The following is an 18770-nucleotide window of genomic DNA, read 5'->3' as shown; positions in this document are numbered from 1 at the left end:
GGGGGGGCGAGCCAAAGAGAACTGGGGAGAGGCGGCAGAAGGCAGGCTGCTTGGGGAGTGTGCCAACCCAGCCTCATTCCCACCCCAATGTCTAGTTCTCAGGCCCCAGTGCAGAGCAGATGCGTAAGACCTACTCGGAGTTCTGCAGCCGCCACACCAAGGCCTTGAAGCTCTATAAGGAGCTGTATGCACGAGACAAACGCTTCCAGCAGTTCATCCGGGTGAGCAGACCCCTCCCGGAACGTTCCTCTAATGGCCCGAGCCCCACCAACCCTTCTGGATGGTTGTATGTGTGCTGTACCCACGTGGGGTCCAGGGATTTGGCCAAGGACCCTTGTGGACAGCCTCCCCAACCCCCCCCCACGCAGGATCACATCAACAATACTGGTGGGGCCCTTCATAGCCATTCCTTTACTTTCACTGAAGGGGCTCTGATGGCATTGTGGGTTAAGTTTGGGGCTGCTAACCACGTCGTCAGTTCCAACCCACAGCCGCTCCAAGGGGGCATAACGAGGTTCTGCTCCCACAAAACCTCACAGGCTGGGAAACCCTCTGGAGCAGCTGCTCTGGTCTGCCCTTGAGGGTCACCGTGAGCCAGACGGGCTTGAGGCGTGGGTGGGGGTGTTGGGCCTCAGGACAAACCTGCTTGCGTCTTCACCGCTTTTCAGATGTGAGCAATCAGCAAGACTAGGTGAAGTAACTGGCCAGGGCAGGGCCAGCCCAGAGGTCGGCCTCTCCAGCCCAGTGTCCCTGAGCCTTGTCTCTTTCCTTGTAGAAGGTGACCCGCTCAGCCGTGCTGAAGCGGCATGGGGTGCAGGAGTGCATCCTCCTGGTCACCCAGCGCATCACCAAGTACCCGGTGCTGGTCAACCGCATCCTGCAGCACTCCCATGGTCAGTAGGGGGACCAGGGGCAGCGGTGGGTCCCGGGGGCCCTGAGGAAGAAGAATCGAGGCATGATGGGAACTGGGGCTGGCATGAAGCCGGCTGATCCCTGCCACCCCCGCCCCTCTACAGGGATGGAGGAGGAGCACCAGGACCTGACGACAGCACTGGGGCTGATGAAGGAGCTGCTGTGTAACGTGGACCAGGATGTGCACGAGCTGGAGAAGGGGGCGCGCCTGCAGGAGATCTACAACCGCATGGACCCCCGCGCCCAGACCCCCGTGCCCGGCAAGGGGCCCTTTGGCCGAGAGGAACTTCTGCGCCGGAAACTCCTGCACGATGGCTGCCTGCTCTGGAAGACGGCCACTGGGCGCTTCAAAGGTCAGCGGGCTGTGAGGGTTCGGAGTCGGCTGTGGAGAGGGCTGGCCCTCGGACTGCTCCTTCTGCAGCCTCACGCCCAGGATGAGACCCACTGGAAAACACGTGGGTCTCTGCTACGGCAGAAGACTGGATTCCGGGTTGAATTCTGCGGCCACACCAAAAAAACCGAGTGGTCATGGAGTTGTTTCTGACCCCGCCCGCCCCTGCCCAGGTGTTCCATGTGTCAGTTAAGGCGTGCTCCGTCGGGTTCCCATGGCTGGTTTTTCAGAAGGAGATTGCCAGGCCTTTCCTCCAAGGCGCCTCTGGGTGGACTCGAACCACCAACCTGTGAGCGTGGTAGCTGTTTGCACGGCTCGTGAGCTCCATGGGTCATACAGGAACTTAGGCATTCATTGCTCTGGGACTCACACCCCCGTTAATGGGAAAGCCAGCGGGATTCCTGAAGCAGAGTGCACAGTTGGGGCGTTCGATGCCACCAGCTGGGACCCCAGCCACCAGGGCAGGAGGTTTGGAGGGAGGCTGGGGCAAGCCGAGTGGAGGGAACAGGCAGAACCCAGGGAAGGATGGGCAAAGCAGAGAAGAGCAGGGAGTGGCGTCGGGACACTTTCCCAGGCTGCCCTCCCAACATCTGTCTGCACTGGCCCGTCTTCCTGCCTCAACCACAACAAGAGAAAAGCAGGCCTTGGCGTTGTGGTGAGGCATGAGGGAGGAGAGGAAACGGCTCCCCGAGGCCGGAGTCAGCCTCTAGGAGCCTCTGTCCCCCCATCTTGACAACTCCGGTCCACGGGCTGGGATACTGTCAGTCTTCAGCAGCCTCTCCTTCCCATCTTTCCCATCCCGCCCACGCAGCAGCTAAGAATATCAACTATGGGGGGGGTTAAAAATAGCAAGGCTGGAGAGCTTTATTTCTGAAGCATTTAGCAAAAGCCCTCCCCGTCGGCGTGCCCACAGTTTGGCAAACTCTCCAAGGGCAAGGGGGCGGGCTTTCTTGACTGTGACATGCACGTTGGATGGAATTGACCTTTGTTTTCTCCACGGGTCTTAAAAGTGCAGGACTCCAGCCCTGAAGGACCCAAGAGAAGCGCCTGAGGGGTGGGGTGCAGGAGGAGGGAGGGGCCTGGCCTGCTGGACTGAGAAAGAGCTGGGGGCGTGGAGAGAGGCCTTTCCGTTCTTTAGAGGAGAGCACCCAACTGTCTGTGTCCCCCCAAGCACTCGGAGAGGGAGAAGCAGACACAGTGCTGGGGCGGGGTCGGCTGGGTCAGCTCCTCAAAGGTCTCAGCTGTGAAGGCCGAAAGAGGGTCCATGCCTCCTGCTCTGGGACACGCCCAGACATCCTGGACCTTTCCACCTGGGAGACTGCCCCTGTGCTGTATTAACACATAAAGCCATCAACCCAACTTGGAGGGGGTTTCCGGGGACCCGGAAGGCTGCCCGAGGGCTCTCTCTCTAGCCCCCGGCTTAAGAAACTTGCATTTGTGGGGTCCGAAGGTGTTTGCTCTATGATCCCTCAAGACCCCCTCTGGTGTGCTCTGTCACGAATACCCCTCCCTGCCACCCCCTTTCTGAGCTACAAGAGTGAGGTGTTGGGAGATGGGAAAAGCCGGAAGAAGCGATCAGAGAGGCAGAGACCGGCAAGAGCAGAAACAGTAGCTCTGACCTGATGAGGCAGCCTGGCCCTGGTCCCTCGGAGGGGGCGGGCAGCTGCTCAGAACCTCAGTTGCTGACTAGTGTCCCGACTCTGTCCTTGTGCCAGATGTGCTGATGCTGCTGATGACAGATGTGCTAGTGTTCCTCCAGGAGAAGGACCAGAAGTACATCTTCCCCGCCCTGGTGAGACACCCTCCCCGCGCCCCCATTTCCTCCCTCTCTCCACAGAGACCAGTGTTTCAGGCCCTCCTCACTTACCTCCAAAGGCCCTGGGGGTGGGAGGGCCGTTGTAAGTCGTATGTGGACATAAGGCCGAGAGTCACTAGCGAGTGTTGGGGTCTTGTGCAGGCCTCGCCCCGTGAGGAAGAGCCATCGTGGCCATCCTCACTGTGGACGGGCAGAGTTTAAAGTTCGTGAAGTACTGCGCCAGGGGCCACGTACAGTTTCTTTCCTTGCCCTCCCCGGCCTACCCCAATCCTGGGCTCTGAGCTTCAGTCTTGGGTCGGCTCCTCACTGCTCGGGCTTTGCAGGCTCTCGATGACAGACCCGGGACATCCACGGGCCAGGACTCCCCCCTACTTACTCCGCCCTTTTCCCTGACCTGCAGGACAAGCCCTCTGTGGTCTCGCTGCAGAACCTAATCGTAAGGGACATCGCCAACCAGGAGAAAGGGATGTTTCTGATCAGCGCAGCCCCGCCTGAGATGTACGAGGTCCACACAGCTTCCCGAGACGACCGGAGCACCTGGATGCGTGTCATTCAGCAGAGCGTGCGAGTGTGAGTGTGTGCTTGCCCGGGCGGGTGGCCGCAGGAGCTCTGCCGCAGCTAGTCCCAAAGCCACTGCCCGCTCCGTGAACACAGACCCACCCACCTTCAGAGGGGGAGGCCGAGGCTGGGGCCGAGGCGAGGTGGCCCCCAGCAGGACACGGTCATCTACGTAAAGATCTCACACACAGTGACGAGCCAAAGAACACCACCTGCCAGCCAACACTAGTCTGAGCCAGAGAAACATCTCCATCCGTAGGCAAGGCGGGTTTGTCCTCCGACTCACGGCGACCCTGCAGAACGGAGTAGGACTGCCCCGTAGAGCCTCTAAGGCCGGTCTTTACAGAAACAGACTGGCTCATCCAGACCGTTGAAGATGATGTCAGAAGCATACACTAGCTAGGGCAGTGGTTCTCAGCCTTCCTAATGCCTCGACCCCTTAACGTAGTTCCTCATGTGTGGTGACCCTGTATGTGGGCGTCTCTGCATGTGGGCCCACCTGTCTGGAGGCGGATAGAAAAGCGGTGTCTCGGTTCCTAAGATCATCGGAAATATGGTTGTAGGCAACCCCTGTGAAAGGGTCGTTCGACCCCCAAAGGGGTCTCGACAGGTTGAGAACCGCCGAGCTGGGTGAGGGAATGGATTGTGGTTTTGTTTTCATAATTTACTTCTTTTGGGAGGTTAGGGGTTTGTATACCGGCCCAATGCCACTATATAAGACAAAGTAGAACTGAAAGTAAAATTTTCAGAAACAATGTTCAAAAGTGCAGAAATGCCAGTTTAGGAAAACCATTCAAAACACTTTACCATTGATAGTAGATCCTCAGCGGCTTGTTTCATGGGATCCCTGTTTATAGATGTAGAGAAGAGAACTATGATCCCTGATAGGAAGTAGTCATTTTCAAAGCCCGGTTACACGCTCTCATGAAATCCTAACGGAAAATCTGGGAGGAAAACACCATCCCCATTTTCCAGATGCAGAAATACAGAGGTTGCCAACCTAGTAAATAGTGGAGCTAGGATTTGAACCCAGGGCTTAAATGTTTGACTGCCGAAGAGTGTGGTTCAGATGTTCTGGCCACTCCCCAGAGGCGAGATGTGGCCATCTGCAGGTCACTGCGAGATAGAATGGACTCGGGGACAATGAATTGGGTTGTGAACTTGTCACTGTATGTTGTGCAGCCTGTCCTGGCAGCCTTGGGATTGGTACAGGCCAGTAAACACACAGGATCAGTGCTCAGAAAGAGGGCCGGGCAAGCTTGGGGCTGATGGTCTTACTGGGAGAGGGAGCATAGAACTTGCTTGGGGAGGAGAAGCCCTGGACAGTTCAGGGAAGACCAATTCCTGATCTTGCTTTCTCCTCTCAACTCGCCTCCAGGTGCCCATCCAGGGAGGACTTCCCTCTGATTGAGACAGAGGATGAGGCCTACCTCCGGCGAATCAAGAGTAAGTCCAGCCCCGGGAGGTGGTTAAATCATTTGTAATACGGCCACAATGCTCAACAAAGACCAAGGCAGGTCTGTGGAGACAGAGATTCGGCATCAGGAGTAAAGGTTTAAAGCCATGCAAACCCCATACTACCAGGTAGACGTGTAAAAGCGTGTTTGCATGTGTGAGAGAGAGAGACGATCTATCTAGAACAATATCACTGTGGTTGCCGCTGGAGGCTGGAACTCTGAAGACGAGATTAGGGAGGGTTACTCTTTCACTGTCCGGTCTTAGAGGAGCGTAGGGTCTGACTGCTTGCGAACGGCCACCAGCTGGGAGGTGAGCCGCGTAGGCCACCCACCGGGCAGCTATGGCAGTGATGTGAAGCTTCCGTTTCTGGGCCCGGACACCTGGATCCCAGCTTCCAGGGAGCAAAAGGAACAGAAGTTTTTGTTTGTGCTCTCAGTTTGTTTCTTTTAAGGGCAGATCTGGAGTTTGCTCATGTCCGTTGGCCAGAATGTAGTCAGTCGGCAATGTACAGCTGCCTGGTCGGCTAGGGAATGTCGTTTGCAATGGGGCCACCATTTGCCCCAACGAGACTTCCACGCCTTCTCTAATTAGAGGGCATGGACACCCTGCCACCCAAGCCTATGTTTTTTTTGTTTTGTTTTTTTAATCATTTTATACAACTCTTATCACAATCCATACATACATCAATGGTGTAAAGCACATTTGTACATTCCTTGCCTTCATCATTCTCAGAACATTTGCTCTCCCCTTAAGCCCCTGCAAGCCTATGTTTTAAAAACAAAAGTGTATGTGTTACTTTTCCTCCTGCCCCCCACCCCAAACCGAAACAAACCCGCCACATTCAGTGCTGCCCCTTTGCCTGGCCCGGGCTGCTGGGGACTCAGGTGTCCGTCTCCACAGTGGAGCTGCAGCAGAAGGACCGGGCGCTGGTGGAACTGCTTCAGGAGAAGGTTGGGCTGTTTGCCGAGATGACCCACTTTCAGGCCGAAGAGGAGGGCAGCAGTGGGATGCCCCTGCCCACGCTGCCCAGGGGCCTTTTCCGCTCCGAGTCCCTTGAGTCCCCCCGCGGAGAGCGGCTGCTGCAGGATGCCATTCGTGAGGGTAAGGGAGCCCCCAGGAGAGGAGAGGGCCCAGGAGGTTCTGTGGACACACAGACCAGGGAGGTGTCCACCCCACAGTTGACAGATAACCTATGGTCCCTGATCTCTGCCAGACCTTCTGGTTGGGGCTGGGGGTGGCCGGGGAGGAGGGAGGCGTTGTCTTGCTCCTGTGCAACACCTGGCCCATATCTCAGACCCCCGTGTGCTGAGCGACCCTGTATACTGGGTGAAGGGCATCCCTCCCCACAGGGCTCTATGCTGCTCACCTCTCCCTCCCTCCCTCCCCTCAGTGGAGGGTCTGAAAGACCTGCTGGTGGGCCCTGGAATAGAGCTGCTCTCGATGGCCCGGGACCCCTCCCTGCCCACGGAGCTGGACGGTAGCGGCAACACGAGCCCTGGAGTCACTGCCAGTGAGTGCAGGGCGTCTAGGGAGCGCGCTGGTGGGAGAGACTGCAGAGCAGGAGCCCCCACCGGGGTGAGTGGTGTCCGCCCTGGATAAGTGAGCACGGCCCTCCTTTTTGCCCGGCTCTGCAGATGGTGAAGCCAGGACCTTCAACGGTGCCATTGAGCTCTGCAGAGCGGACTCCGACTCCAGCCAGAAGGTGGGTCCTCAGGAGGCTTCTGGGCCTGGCTGGAGGGCAGGAACACGGGACGACGGTGGGGGAGTCGGTCTACAGAGCCGTCTGGGCAGGTGCCAGGGCCCTGTGTGCCGGCTGACTCTTCATCCTTGCCCTCTGCTGCAGGATCGGAATGGCAATCAGCTGAGATCTCCCCAGGAGGTGAGGTGGGAGGGTGTACGCAGCCCGGCCACTCTGGAGCGGGGTGGGGGCGAGTCTACATCTGGGAGTATCGAAGCCTGTTGCCCCACCCACATCTATCCAACTTCCCGGGCAGTTATCTCGTCGGGAAGCCTGGGCCCCGTTCCCACCTTCTGCTACTCTGTCCTCAGGAGGTGCTGCAGCGACTGGTCAATCTCTATGGACTTCTGCATGGCCTACAGGTCAGCGAGGCCACCACGGGCCAAGGGCGAGACGGGGAAGGAGGTGGGCGGTACCAAGCCAGAGATGCCCATTTAGGAGAGGCAGAGTCACGGGAACGGGCCTTTCTAACACTCCCCAAACCCCAACCCTGCAGGCATGATGGCCTTGGCTTGGGGGTAAGCATTAGTAGTAAAAAGGACCCCAAATTTTTTGTCTGTTGAGTGGATACCAACTCACAGCGACCATGTGGGACAGAGTCTAAGCACCCTGCAGTGAACCTCCATCAGAGTGGGCTGCCTCGGCCTCCCCCTGCCCCCAGCAGCGATAGCGGGAAGCTAATACCCACCTGTCTGTCCCCATTCCACCCCTAGGCGGCTGTGGCCCAGCAGGACACTTTGATGGAAGCCCGGTTCCCTGAGGGCCCTGAGCGAAGGGAGAAGCTGTCCAGAGCCAACTCTCGGGATGGAGAGGCTGGCCGGGGTGGGGCCGCCCCGGGGGCTCCCGAAAAGCAGGCCACGGAACTGGCATTGCTGCAGCGGCAACACACACTGCTGCAGGAGGAGCTGCGGCGCTGCCGGCGGCTGGGCGAGGAACGGGCCACGGAGGCCAGCAGTCTGGAAGTCCGGCTGCGGGAGAGCGAGCAGGCACGTGCTCTGCTGGAGCGAGAAACCGAAGAGGCCCGCCGGCAGCTGGCCGCCTTGGGCCAGGCCGAACCCCTGCCAGCCGAGGCCCCCTGGGCCCGAAGGTCTCTGGATCCTCGGCGGCGCAGCCTCCCCGCAGGCGATGCCCTGTACCTGAGCTTCACGCCCCCCCAGGTAAGGAGGCCTGGAGGCGAGAACTCACCTGGGGAGGGTGCATGGAAAGGCCCACGAGAGGACCACAAGGAATGGGGTTGTGGGGGAGGGGAGCCTAAGTGAGAACCAGGCAGCAGCTGAAAAGACATTTGGACAGGGGGAGGGGTGACTCTTGATAGAGGACAAGTCGGACAGTAGCTCTGAGCTAAAGCACTCGGTTGTAGTTAGAGCAAGGGGCTTCAGTGAGCCCGGTGGGAAGTGGACAGGTCGCAGGACCCAGTAGGGCCTACTGCCTCGGGCCACGCAGTGTCCACCCTGCTCACTTTGTGCCCACAGCCCAGCCGAGGCCATGACCGCCTCGACGTGCCTGTGACGATGCGCTCCGTCCACCGGCCCTTTGAGGACCGAGAGAGGCAGGAGCTGGGCAGTCCTGAGGAACGGCTGCAGGACAGCAGTGACCCCGACACCGGCAGTGAGGAGGAAGGTAGCAGCCGCCTGTCTCCACCGCACAGCCCACGAGGTGAGGCCTGGGTGTTTTGGATGGGCCCCTGTTGACCACTCAGGTCGACCGTGAGCTTTGTAAACAAACCGTTTGTTCACATTCTGTTCTGTGACCGTCGATACAGCCCCCTCAGTGGAACAGCACTCTCCCCACTCCCTCCTGGGCTCCCCGGCGTGGCCCATCTCTCCCGTTCTGCCCCTTCTTGCAACTTGGACTGTGGGTTTGGCGGGTGTGGCCTTTCGGGGTCTTGTCTGGCTGGTGTTCTGACGAACGGCCTCGTGGCCAAGAGCTTGGCTGGAGGGGATCTCGGAGTGCTTCAGTTTTAGGTTTCAGGGGTCCATACGGGCCACTCGACTCAGGGGTTCCACTCGTCTATCAAGCCGTTAGATCTGGTCTGTTTTTTCTTTCATGATTTTGAATTTTGGTCTCTGTTTTTCACCCACTTCTGTTGTGATCCCAGTGAGAGTGGTGATAGCAGGAGCCAGTCACCGTCTCGTTCTTCTGGTGCTGGGCTTCTAGAGGCCGTGGTCCCTGTGGGCCACTACACCCTCTGAACTAACGGTTTCTTTGAGTCTGATCTTCACCTTTCTGGGCGCCAGCAGGAAGAGGGCAGAGTTGAGTGACCCCAGCCCTTCGGGAGGAGGATGGGGACAGTTGTCCTAGCCCAGATTGTGCTAGGCCATCTGGGTGAGGCCGTGCCTCGGGGAGGGCAGAGACCTCCAGTTCTGTCTGATGAGTGCTGGTAGCCTCTGGGAAGTAAAATGTTGGGCTCTTTCTCGCCAGTAGGTTGATGATTCTCGACCTTTTCAAGCACATTTTAAAATTCCCAAGTAAAACAACAACCCCCCCCCCCCAAAGTAACAATTTCCAAAAGCTCCCTAGTTCCTCTAGTTAGTTGGAGAAGTGCACCCGCTCCTCATGTATCAACAGGTTCAGGCTCTCAGAACCAGTCATTATGTGAAACTCAGCGACATTTGTGCAAAAAACGGAGGGTGATGACATCAGAGCTACCAAAGGGGCAGGAGTACCTAACCACCGGACCACTGAGAGTCATGGTCCAGCCATGCTGGCCTGGCGTCGGGCCCTTTGTTGATGGGAAACCGATCATTGGTGCGCAGCATGATCAGAGAGTAGATGTTTAACCCGCTGTCAGTGTGAACTGTCGGAAAGAGAGACCGTTGCTAAGTGAGGGTAGGAGTACAGAGTAGCCAAGAGTGGTTACTGACTGCACAAGATCCCCGGGGGCTGCGATGCGCCTCCAGGTCAGCAGTTAAAAACCACCTGCCAGCTCCGAGGGGGCCTTTCCACACCTGTCAAGAGTCAGCCTCGGAAACTCCCGGGGTTACTTGCACCCTGTCCTGTAGGGCCACTCGCTGTTGAGTCGGCATGGACTGGAGGGCCGTGAGGGAGATGGTGACTGTGCATAATAATCTCATCATGGAGTGTACTCTGTTAACAAGGCTTTGTCTTTGTATGCAGACACACTAAGTACCTATGTGTGGGCGCATTGCTTGCGCTGTTGTTACATTATCCCCCCGGACTGAAGGAGTCACAGACAAATGCCCCGCCCCCCACAGCCCTGAGGGGCCGTCTGCACTGGCTGCGATTCCTCACCACTTGTGCCCTCACCGGCTTGGTTGTGTCTCCCGCAGACTTCACGCGAATGCAGGACATCCCGGAGGAGACGGAGAGCCGAGACGGGGAGCCTATAGCTTCAGAGAGTTAAGGGGGCCCCTCCCCCTGCCCTGTGCCCCATGAAGAACATTACTGAGGGGGGCAAACCTTGGGAACTCCGCAATCTGCCAATGGTGAGGGGCGCATTTGAAAGAACTGCTGTCTGCCTTTGCCAGCTCTCAGGATCCTTGGCGATCTGGGGCCGCGTAGGAAGCTGGGGGAGTGAGGGCACAATGCCCCCTGGTGGCATCCAAAAGCAACACCACAGATGCCATTTTTTCATGCCTTCTTCCCCGACTCTAGGAACATTTATTTATTTATTATTAGTTATTGGGGGAGAGGGGAGATGTAAAGGACCAGGGACATGGGAACCAAGCCATAGGGATCAGGAGGCCTTGGCCTTTAACACTACTGGGGTATTTGGGGGGCTTAATCATGCAGCTGCTGGGCTCTTGCCCAAACATCTCTCCCCAGACAACACGCAGCTTTTGAGGGAAGGCTGCAGCCTCAGGACCCCACTGCCCCTTTAAGAAGGGCTGTGGGCAGGGCCATGCCCCTCCCCTGTCTCCCCTCCACCCCTCACCTGCTATTGGCCATTCTGTGCATCTTCATGGAAACCCCAGGAGATCACCTGGGGGCTTCCTAGAATTGCCAGGCTAGAAGTGGAGGTGGCCATCATGGTTTGTTGTGGGTGAGGGGGGAAAAGAAAAAGCCCCACAGGGACCAGAATATTTTGTTTGTTTGTTTTCTTTTTTGTACCAAAGCCAACTGCACGTGTTTTATATTTGTAAGAGAAGACCGTAGGCAGTTAGAGATCACAGCCTTGTAGCTCGAGGTCTGACCCACTTGAGGGGTAACGGGGCGGGGGGAGGGGCGGGTGACGTCTTCACACAGACAGAAATGGGGTGCCTATTCTGACCTCTTCCCCAGCCGTTTTGGGAATGGAGTTCTAGGGTGGGTTGGGCAATCGACAAACCTCACCCTCACCCCTCACCTCAGCTACCATAACCCGGACACCTCAGTGTGAATTAAGAGGGGGGGCCCCGGTGCCTACAAGCCCCCGTCACTTTTTGCCAATCTGATTTAAAAAAAAAAGAAAGAAAAAGGAGGGGGCGAAATATCAAGCAGGGAAAATTAAAAACCTGGAACCCCATGAGGTGTTGTGTCTTTTGATGTCTGCTGAGGGGGAGCCAGGCAGGGATGGCCGTGGGCTCCTGTGCAGGGGACCTGACCGAGAACATGGACGGGAAGCTGCGGCACATCGTGGACTGGCGGACGGATAGTCACGGGAACAAGAGTGAAAGTCAGGGGAGCCGTTGGGCTGCGGGGCCTCCAGGGAACATTCTAGGAGAGTCCGATGGGGAATGTCGTCGCAGAGCGCAACATTGGCACTCCGCTCTCAAAGTCCTGTGGGCCCACTTCCCTCCCTCCTGGCACAGTTGCTGTTACCTTCAGCCCCGCCTTGCCCACGTTCTCCATGGTGTCCCTGGTGGGTCACCTCCGAAGACCAGGTCCCTCCAGAAACTGCTCACTTGCTCTTGGTCTCTTGTGCAGGCGGTGAGAGATGACGGGGTTTCACTTCTTGTTTTCAATTGGTTTTATTTCCTGCTTCTGGCCAGTGCCCTGCTCTGGAGCTGGGGGTGGGGAGACACTAAGGGCTGGCACATAGCCCCTCGGAGCTTGTTGGGGCGGGAGGCATGTAAGGTGGGGAGAATGGTTTCTTAACTGGAAAGGGGAATTGAAATGGGGGGCGGGCCGTGGAGCAGTCCGCACCTGCTTCCACCGTCATCTGGCCTTTGCCAGGTCCTATCTCAACCACTGCAGGCATTCCATGAGGTCAGACTGTTCTCAGGTGATTGACAGGGAAGAGCCTGAAGACGCTAGCCCGGAAGGGCTGGTTTTAGCCCTCCGCTTCTCATCCGCTCCGCCTAAAAATATCAGAGCTCCCAGTTCCAAACACACTGAAACCAGGCTCAGCAACTCTTGTTTTGTTAGCTGGCAGCAGCTGGGACGCACAGCTGTGCAGATTGGAGGGAGGGAGGGAGGAAGGTGTGAGAGGCTGGGCTGTCTACAGAAACAAAACCAGGGACACTGGATGTGGAAGAAAGATCTATGTATCAAGAAGCACTCTGAAGAAGGCAGTCCAGCTTAAGCCATGGGTCTGATGCTGGCCAGAGCCCCTCTTCAGAGTCAGCACAGCTGCAGACGAAGGACACAGGAAGGTCACAGGCCACGGGTGCAGCAGAGACATGTAGGTCCAAGGTCAGTAGAAATGGTGCCCACGGCTCTCAGGGTTGGGTGACCCACATGGGGCCACACCCGTGGAGGCAGGCACAGAGTCCAGCTAACAGGAAGGGGCAGAGAGAGGAGGAGTCCCCAGTGTCTCCTAAACAAGCCTCACGGCTCACAAGGCATCAGCAGGCAGTGACCTGATAGGTTGGACTCCACCCCTCTACTTCCATACAAATGCAAGTTGACATAAAATCTAACTCCCACAGAAGGCCAGTCTTTTGTAAAAAAGATTTCAGAGCACTCCGAGACCAGCAGGGACAGGAAGGGGAGTCCCTGATGTTCTCACAGGGACCCAGTGAGGGAAGCCAGACACTGGGCAGACACACCCCGCAGTGGGGCTGCATGGAAGCCTTCAGTCAGGACAAACACTGCTCTGGCCCTCCTGCCTCCCTTGTACCCAGACGTGACATTGAGACGCTTGGTGTGGCTGTTCCCGAGAGGCCCTTCGCTCACATCTTTCCATCATTCCTCTGTTCTCTCCCTAACCCCGCTTGGGCAAGCTCAGCCCTGAGCTGTATCCCACCTGCCCCAGGGAGCCTTTTCTGTACCCCATTTCAGAACCTTTCCCTTCAGAGAGGCCCCAACTTAAATGGCCAGTGCCCTCACCTGACGTGCCCAGCCCTGATGACCACGCCCTCCCCCTACCAGTCCCCCTGTGCATAGGTCTCAGCGTTCATTCATCTGACTTGGGCCCTGTTTAAACTCTGTCAATATTTGCTTCCAGTTCCCATAAAGCAGAGATGCCCCCAGAGGAGCCAATATCCGGAGCTGGGGGTGGAATGGGATGGAGAAGAAGGCCACTTTGATGGGGGATAATTTTCCCTCTTCCTAAACTGGCTGGGAGCAGACCTCATGCTTTGGAACCAGTTTAAACATCAGAAACAGGAGGCGCCCAGAGGTTAATTCGATGTCTTTCACCTTACTTGCTCAATGGTGTGACTTGGGGGAGCTGTTCAGAGCCTCTGATGCTCAGCAGAACCCCCCATGTAACCCTGGGATAGTAGTTGGCCAAATCATCCTGGATTACACACAAGCTATAGAGCAGCGGTTCTCAACCTGTGGGTCGCGGCCCCTTTCGGGGGTTGAATGACCCTTTCACAGGAGTCGCCCGATTCATCACAGCAAAATGACAGTGATGAAGTAGTAACAAAAATAATTTGATGGTGGAGGGTCACCACCACACGAGCTGTGTGGAAGGGTCGTGGATTAGGAAGGTGGAGAACCAGTGGCCGAGAGCTTGGCCCGCAGGAACTCTGAAGTGGGTTCTCCACTCGGCTGCCTCCTCGCCCTTCCCCAGGTCGCTCCTCAGTCATGCCTGACCTTCATGGCGGGTCTCTCTGGGTGTGGAAACCAAAGGGGTGCCTCATCCCCTCGAACCCGAGTTCCTGAGTTTATCTGGAAATCGTCCCCCTTTCAGGAAAAAAAAGACCCAGCACCCTGCTGGCACGAGAGCCCACAGCCCTGGGTGAATGACAGCTCTCTGCTTCGCAGGCCTTTGGGATCATACCAGTACCTCCAGTTCCCACGGGACGCCGCAGCCCACGCTGGGGAAACTGCCCGAGAACGTGCTTTGCATTAGTGACTGAGGACCAGCCACTCCGTCCTTCGTGGCAGCTTCACTCGCTCCACAGCAGAGTGCACACCATTCCAAAAAAGACCTCACAGAGCCCCTGCCTCCACCCCCATTGGCCCCTTCTTGTCCGTCTCCATGTTTACAAGGGGTATTAAAAGGCCGGTGAGCACCAATGGTCATCTGCTAGCCTTAAGGTCGGCGGTTCAAACCCACCCAAAGGTGCCACAGAAGAAAGGTGTGGCAACCTGCTGTAACAATCAAAGCCACAAGAAGCCTGTGGAGCAGCTACGTGGACACAGGTCCTTTGCATTGGAAGCAGCTGCAACAGTTGGTTTTTAGTAACAGGACTTCATCCAGCGAACAGTCCATCAGACAAAACCAGGGCACACAGGGGTAGAGGAACTTGCCCCCGGTCTCCCCTGGTTAGTGCCAGAGCCAGTGTGTAAGGACAGTGCTGTTGCCTGAGTTTGCCCTGCTGTCAGCCATACAGTAGGTGTGGGGGGTGGGGGGATGAGCGCCATTTTTGATGCTACTTCATTGCCATTGCCTCCAGCCTCTTCCCCCAAGCCCTTTCCACATCTCGGCCCCGCTCATGTCATTGACTTCTCCCCTCCAATCTGATTTAAGGAGACACACATGGGTGGCCCCATCCAGGCCCAGGATGTTATGCCTTAGACTGGACCAGTGAGGAGGGCAGGCAATCTAGTAACACCCACTGCACCTACTGGGCAGCTCCCTTTGGCAGCTGAGGCCTCTGCAGGCACCCGGTTCCTGGGGCACCCTGGAGAAGCAAAGGGGTGGGAATGGCCAAGGAAGGAGAGTGCTGTTGGCCTTGGCATCAGGGATCGGCGAGGCACATTCCATTTTAAGGTGAAGCTGAGGGGTGGGAGAAGACAGGAAGATGGGCCCAGAGCTCTTGCTTTATTAGCCTAGAATCCTCAGGGAAATCGTCCTGGGAATTCTTACAGAAGGTGGAAATGGAGCCGGCGATCCTTGAACCTCACAATGAGCCGGAAGGGGAACCCAAACCAAACCAGACTCACTACCACAGGTCGATGCTGACTCTTAGTGATCCCACAGGTCAGAGTGGAACTGCCCCTGTGGGTTTCTGAGACTGGAAGGGGAGGTGGGATAAAAAGGCCGAGAAAGAAGCCATGGACAATCTGGCGATTTATTTGTAGGAACCTCTCCTCCCCACCTCTTAATGGAAACAAGCCTCGTCCACCCAGCCCTGACTTGGGCTTTGATGTCCCCTTCCCCTGCACCTGGAGGTAGGGACTCTGAGACCACCGGATCCTGGCAAAGGGACCAGCTGCCTGGATCCTGCATCCAACAGGTCCCAGGAAGGGAAGGGGATTCAGCTTGGACCCCTGCCCTGGGGTACCCCCTTGTCCAGCTTGGTAACCATGGTGGAAGCCTCACTCTCACGGGGACTGCCAGCTGCCCACTGCTCGCCTACCTCATCCAAAGCCACCTGCTCCCCGCAGTCCTGGCCCTGGGGCCATGGCTTCCCTCGCCAATTCCTGAAGATGTCCAGCAGAGCCCGCCTAGGCTCCCGCCGCAGGAGACAGTACAGCACAGGGTTGAGGCAGCTGTTGCTGTGCGCCAGGCAGGTGGTGATGGGGAAGACATAGGTGTGGACAGTGTAGAAAGTGTCATCCTCGGGCACCAGGTCAAACTTCACCAGGATGCCCCAGAAAGTGACCACGTGGTTGGGGAACCAGCAGAGGAAGAAGGAGGCCACCAGGATTCGGACAGAAGGGGCCACAGCCCTGCTGTCCCTCCACTGTCGCTGGCGTCGCCGCAGGAAGGCCAGCAGGAGAAAGTAGCTGGTGGCAATGATGCCCAAAGGTACCAGGAAGGCCAGCACCACCCTCTGCAGATGGTAGGCCCCCAGCCAATACCTGCTGGGGAAGCGAAGCAGACACAGACGCACGCCCCACACTTCTCCTTCAGCCCCAAAGACTGCCGTGGGCACCGTCGCCAGGGCAGCAGCCACCCACATTGCCATGGTGGCTACTCGAGCCCAGAAGAGCGAGAGATGAGTGCCTGGGCCTGTAGCCATGACCACCACCCAGTAGCGGGCCACACTCAGCGCCGTGACAAGGAATATGCTGGCGTAGATGTTGAGCACGGTGGCCGTCAGGACCACCTTGCAGAGGGCACCTCCGAAGGGCCAGTAGAAGTCCAGTGCCATCTCAGCTGCCCAGAAGGGGAGGGTGAAGGCCAGCCCCAGGTCTGCCAGAGCCAGGTTGAAGATGAAGGTATCGGAAGGCGGACGGGGGGCCTGCCGAGCGCAGTCACCCAGCACCCATAGTACAGCCAAATTTCCCAGCAGGCCCATGGCCCCCACCAACCCATAGGCCAGGGCAACCGTGACCCTCAGGGCGAGGGAATCCACCGACACTGCAGTATCATCAGCACTCAACACGCTGCCTCCAGAGGTGTTGACCCAGAGGAGCCCAGGGGAGGCGCTGGGAGTGGGCATCTCTCTCAGCACAGGCTCTGAGCAGAAAGCTCTGGGCGTGATTGCCTGATTGGGGCCTCGACCTGCTAAGAGCCCAGCCTACGCCCACACCTGGGAGGGAGGGGTGTGGATGGGATGGGACAACCTGCCCCTTCCCTGTGGGTAATGATTGGTGGTGGGTGGGGCAGAGTGAGGGAAGTCCTGTACTTGGATAAATTGTGTGTGTGTGGGTGTGGGTGTGTGTGTGAGAGAGAGAGAGAGAGAGGCTGTATGTGGCAGGGGGGGGAAAGAAATTATCCCCATATGGAGGTCAACCCCAAATTTCCACCCCCAAGAAGAAGGCTGGCTGTAGACCCTTCTATTCCTGTGGAAGACTCCCTCTCTGCAGAAAGCATTTCCTTGGCATCTAAGGGAAGAGGCCTGGGAGGGTCCGTGGAGGATAGGAACCAGTGTGGATCCGAGAGGAAAGGGCAGAGGTTCTGGGTTCCAGATTCGCTCCTCGTTCGCTGGGTGGCTTTGGGCGATTCACTCAACTCCTCTGAGGCGATTCCCTTGCTTAGAATTTTCAGACAGAAGTCTCTGCTGCACAAGCTTGGTGCTGCGACGAGACGAGACGACGGCTGTGAAAGGCCCATCAATATCCACATGCTTCCCGATTATTTCGAGGAGCTGGTGTGTGGTGGAGGAAGGGAGCGGGTACTGAGCAGCTATTACCAGGCCCAGGGAACCGTGCCAACTAAAACACAGGTTGGAATTAATCTCTTCAGCAAGCGACCTTGAGGGTAAGGGCAGGGAGGAAAAGGGAGAGGAAGTCACAGCTTCCTGTCCCCTCCCCACTGGGAGCATTGAGCCTGTGAGCACCTGAGAGGCCCGGCCCTGCAGTTCTGTGCTTGTTCCTGGGATCAAGTAAGCCTGCTCACCTTGGTCACTCTTTTTACCCGGAACCTTTTCCTTCTCCCCTCCCAATCACACCCCCCACCACCCGCTGGGAGCCCGAGCCCAATGATACCCCCAGTCTGCTGGAGTCCTGGATCCTGATATTGACCCTCACCACGCCTCATCCTGTCTACCCATGATCTCAGTCCACACTGGAAAATGTGCCTCCCCTCCACGCCCATAGCCACACTCATTGCAGGGAAGCTGTGCTGGGTGGGGTGGGGGTGGGGGGAAGGTGGGAGGTGGGAGCTGGGTAGGTAAAGTGTAAGGCCTTTTTTTGCCAAGCATTTCCACCTGTTCAACACCTTTGTGCCTTTGGCAGGCTAAAGAAGGCAAGGTGTTCAGCCCCATCCCCTCAGCATGCTGCTGGAGAAGGAGGCCCTTGCAGGATAATACATCAACGGCGGGTCTCGTGAACGCAGAAGGAGAGACCAGGAGAAGAGAAGGCTTTAGATTGGGTGCCCGGGTGCTGGTGTTTTAGCATGAGGAGGCGGCGTCAGCAGGGTGCTCACCAGATCAGCTGAGCCCTGCTCATTCTGCTCCCATGTGACCTCGTGCCATCATCCATCTCTGTGGGCCCTGTCTGCTCTTCAACATGCCCAGATTCACCTTGCCCAGCCGGCAGTGAAGATAGCAGCTTCATGTTTGGGACTTATTTTCTCTTGGCTTGGAAAAAAGAAGCGGGGCCGGAATTTCCAAGGTTCTGCTATTTATTTAAAAGATCCGGTCCTCAGACCCTTTCTTTTTTACCTTAGTTCGTTTGTCATGTGAATTCTCTTCCTTGGCCGGTGGCTGCACCACCCTCTTGTGTTTCCATAGAGAGGTGATGCCACCCCCTGGCCAGGGCTCTGAACTTCACTTTGGGCTTTTTCGCTTTTCCAGCATTGCCTTCATTCACGTGGTTGGGAATCACATCTCCTGGATCCTGGGTTAAGCACCGTGCTGGAGAGAGAATGAAAACACAACCCTTCTCCTGGTGAAGAGGTGGTTAGGACCACACAGTCCAATCCCTCAGTACGGGGTGAAAGCGACTGGCCCAAGGCCACCAGGGAAGTGGTGGCTGAGTCAGCATGTCAATGGTCTCTTGGCTCCTAGATCATGGCTCTTCCCACGATGCTCAGTAGACTTTTCTTCCCACTCATGATCACTGTCCCCTTCCTGGGGACCAGACGCTGCCCTGGGGAGGCACCTAGGCTGTGAAGGGAAACCGCATCAGGATGGGGACTTCTCTCTGAGTGGTTCCCATCCACCGCTGCCAGGAAGGAGGAGGAACGGTCCCGACAGTTTAGTGTTGCCCACACTCACCTGGGCAACTCC

General features: G+C 57.2%; 2 protein-coding genes across 4 annotated transcripts in view; one reads left to right on the top strand and one right to left on the bottom strand.

Annotated features, from left to right (window-relative positions):
- The window catches only part of ARHGEF2 (Rho/Rac guanine nucleotide exchange factor 2), a 63489-nt gene extending 52438 nt beyond the window's left edge, over positions 1 to 11051 (top strand). For all 3 annotated transcript variants that reach the window (XM_045298409.1, XM_004714683.2, XM_045298410.1), the window contains 14 exons: positions 96 to 221; positions 776 to 893; positions 1017 to 1265; positions 3019 to 3095; positions 3520 to 3689; positions 5056 to 5123; positions 6036 to 6236; positions 6526 to 6645; positions 6770 to 6837; positions 6979 to 7014; positions 7185 to 7235; positions 7587 to 8030; positions 8346 to 8529; positions 10164 to 11051. In XM_045298409.1, the coding sequence (XP_045154344.1) occupies positions 96 to 221; positions 776 to 893; positions 1017 to 1265; positions 3019 to 3095; positions 3520 to 3689; positions 5056 to 5123; positions 6036 to 6236; positions 6526 to 6645; positions 6770 to 6837; positions 6979 to 7014; positions 7185 to 7235; positions 7587 to 8030; positions 8346 to 8529; positions 10164 to 10237 (1986 nt within the window). In that variant the 3' untranslated portion in view covers positions 10238 to 11051. The remainder of the gene's footprint in view (positions 1 to 95; positions 222 to 775; positions 894 to 1016; positions 1266 to 3018; positions 3096 to 3519; positions 3690 to 5055; positions 5124 to 6035; positions 6237 to 6525; positions 6646 to 6769; positions 6838 to 6978; positions 7015 to 7184; positions 7236 to 7586; positions 8031 to 8345; positions 8530 to 10163) is intronic.
- A 4356-nt stretch (positions 11052 to 15407) lies between these two features.
- On the bottom strand, positions 15408 to 16538 carry RXFP4 (relaxin family peptide/INSL5 receptor 4). Its single transcript, XM_004714759.1, has one exon. The coding sequence runs from the start codon at positions 16536 to 16538 to the stop codon at positions 15408 to 15410; it is 1131 nt and encodes a 376-aa protein (XP_004714816.1).
- Between the last annotated feature and the right edge of the window lie 2232 nt (positions 16539 to 18770).

Source organism: Echinops telfairi, unplaced genomic scaffold (genome assembly GCF_000313985.2).
Source record: "Echinops telfairi isolate 266 unplaced genomic scaffold, ASM31398v2 ScPeMD7_7425;HRSCAF=8463, whole genome shotgun sequence".
In the NCBI taxonomy this organism is placed as follows: domain Eukaryota; kingdom Metazoa; phylum Chordata; class Mammalia; order Afrosoricida; family Tenrecidae; genus Echinops; species Echinops telfairi.
The sequence above is the reverse complement of the archived record's forward strand: the minus strand, read 5'-3'. Positions and strand labels throughout refer to the sequence as shown.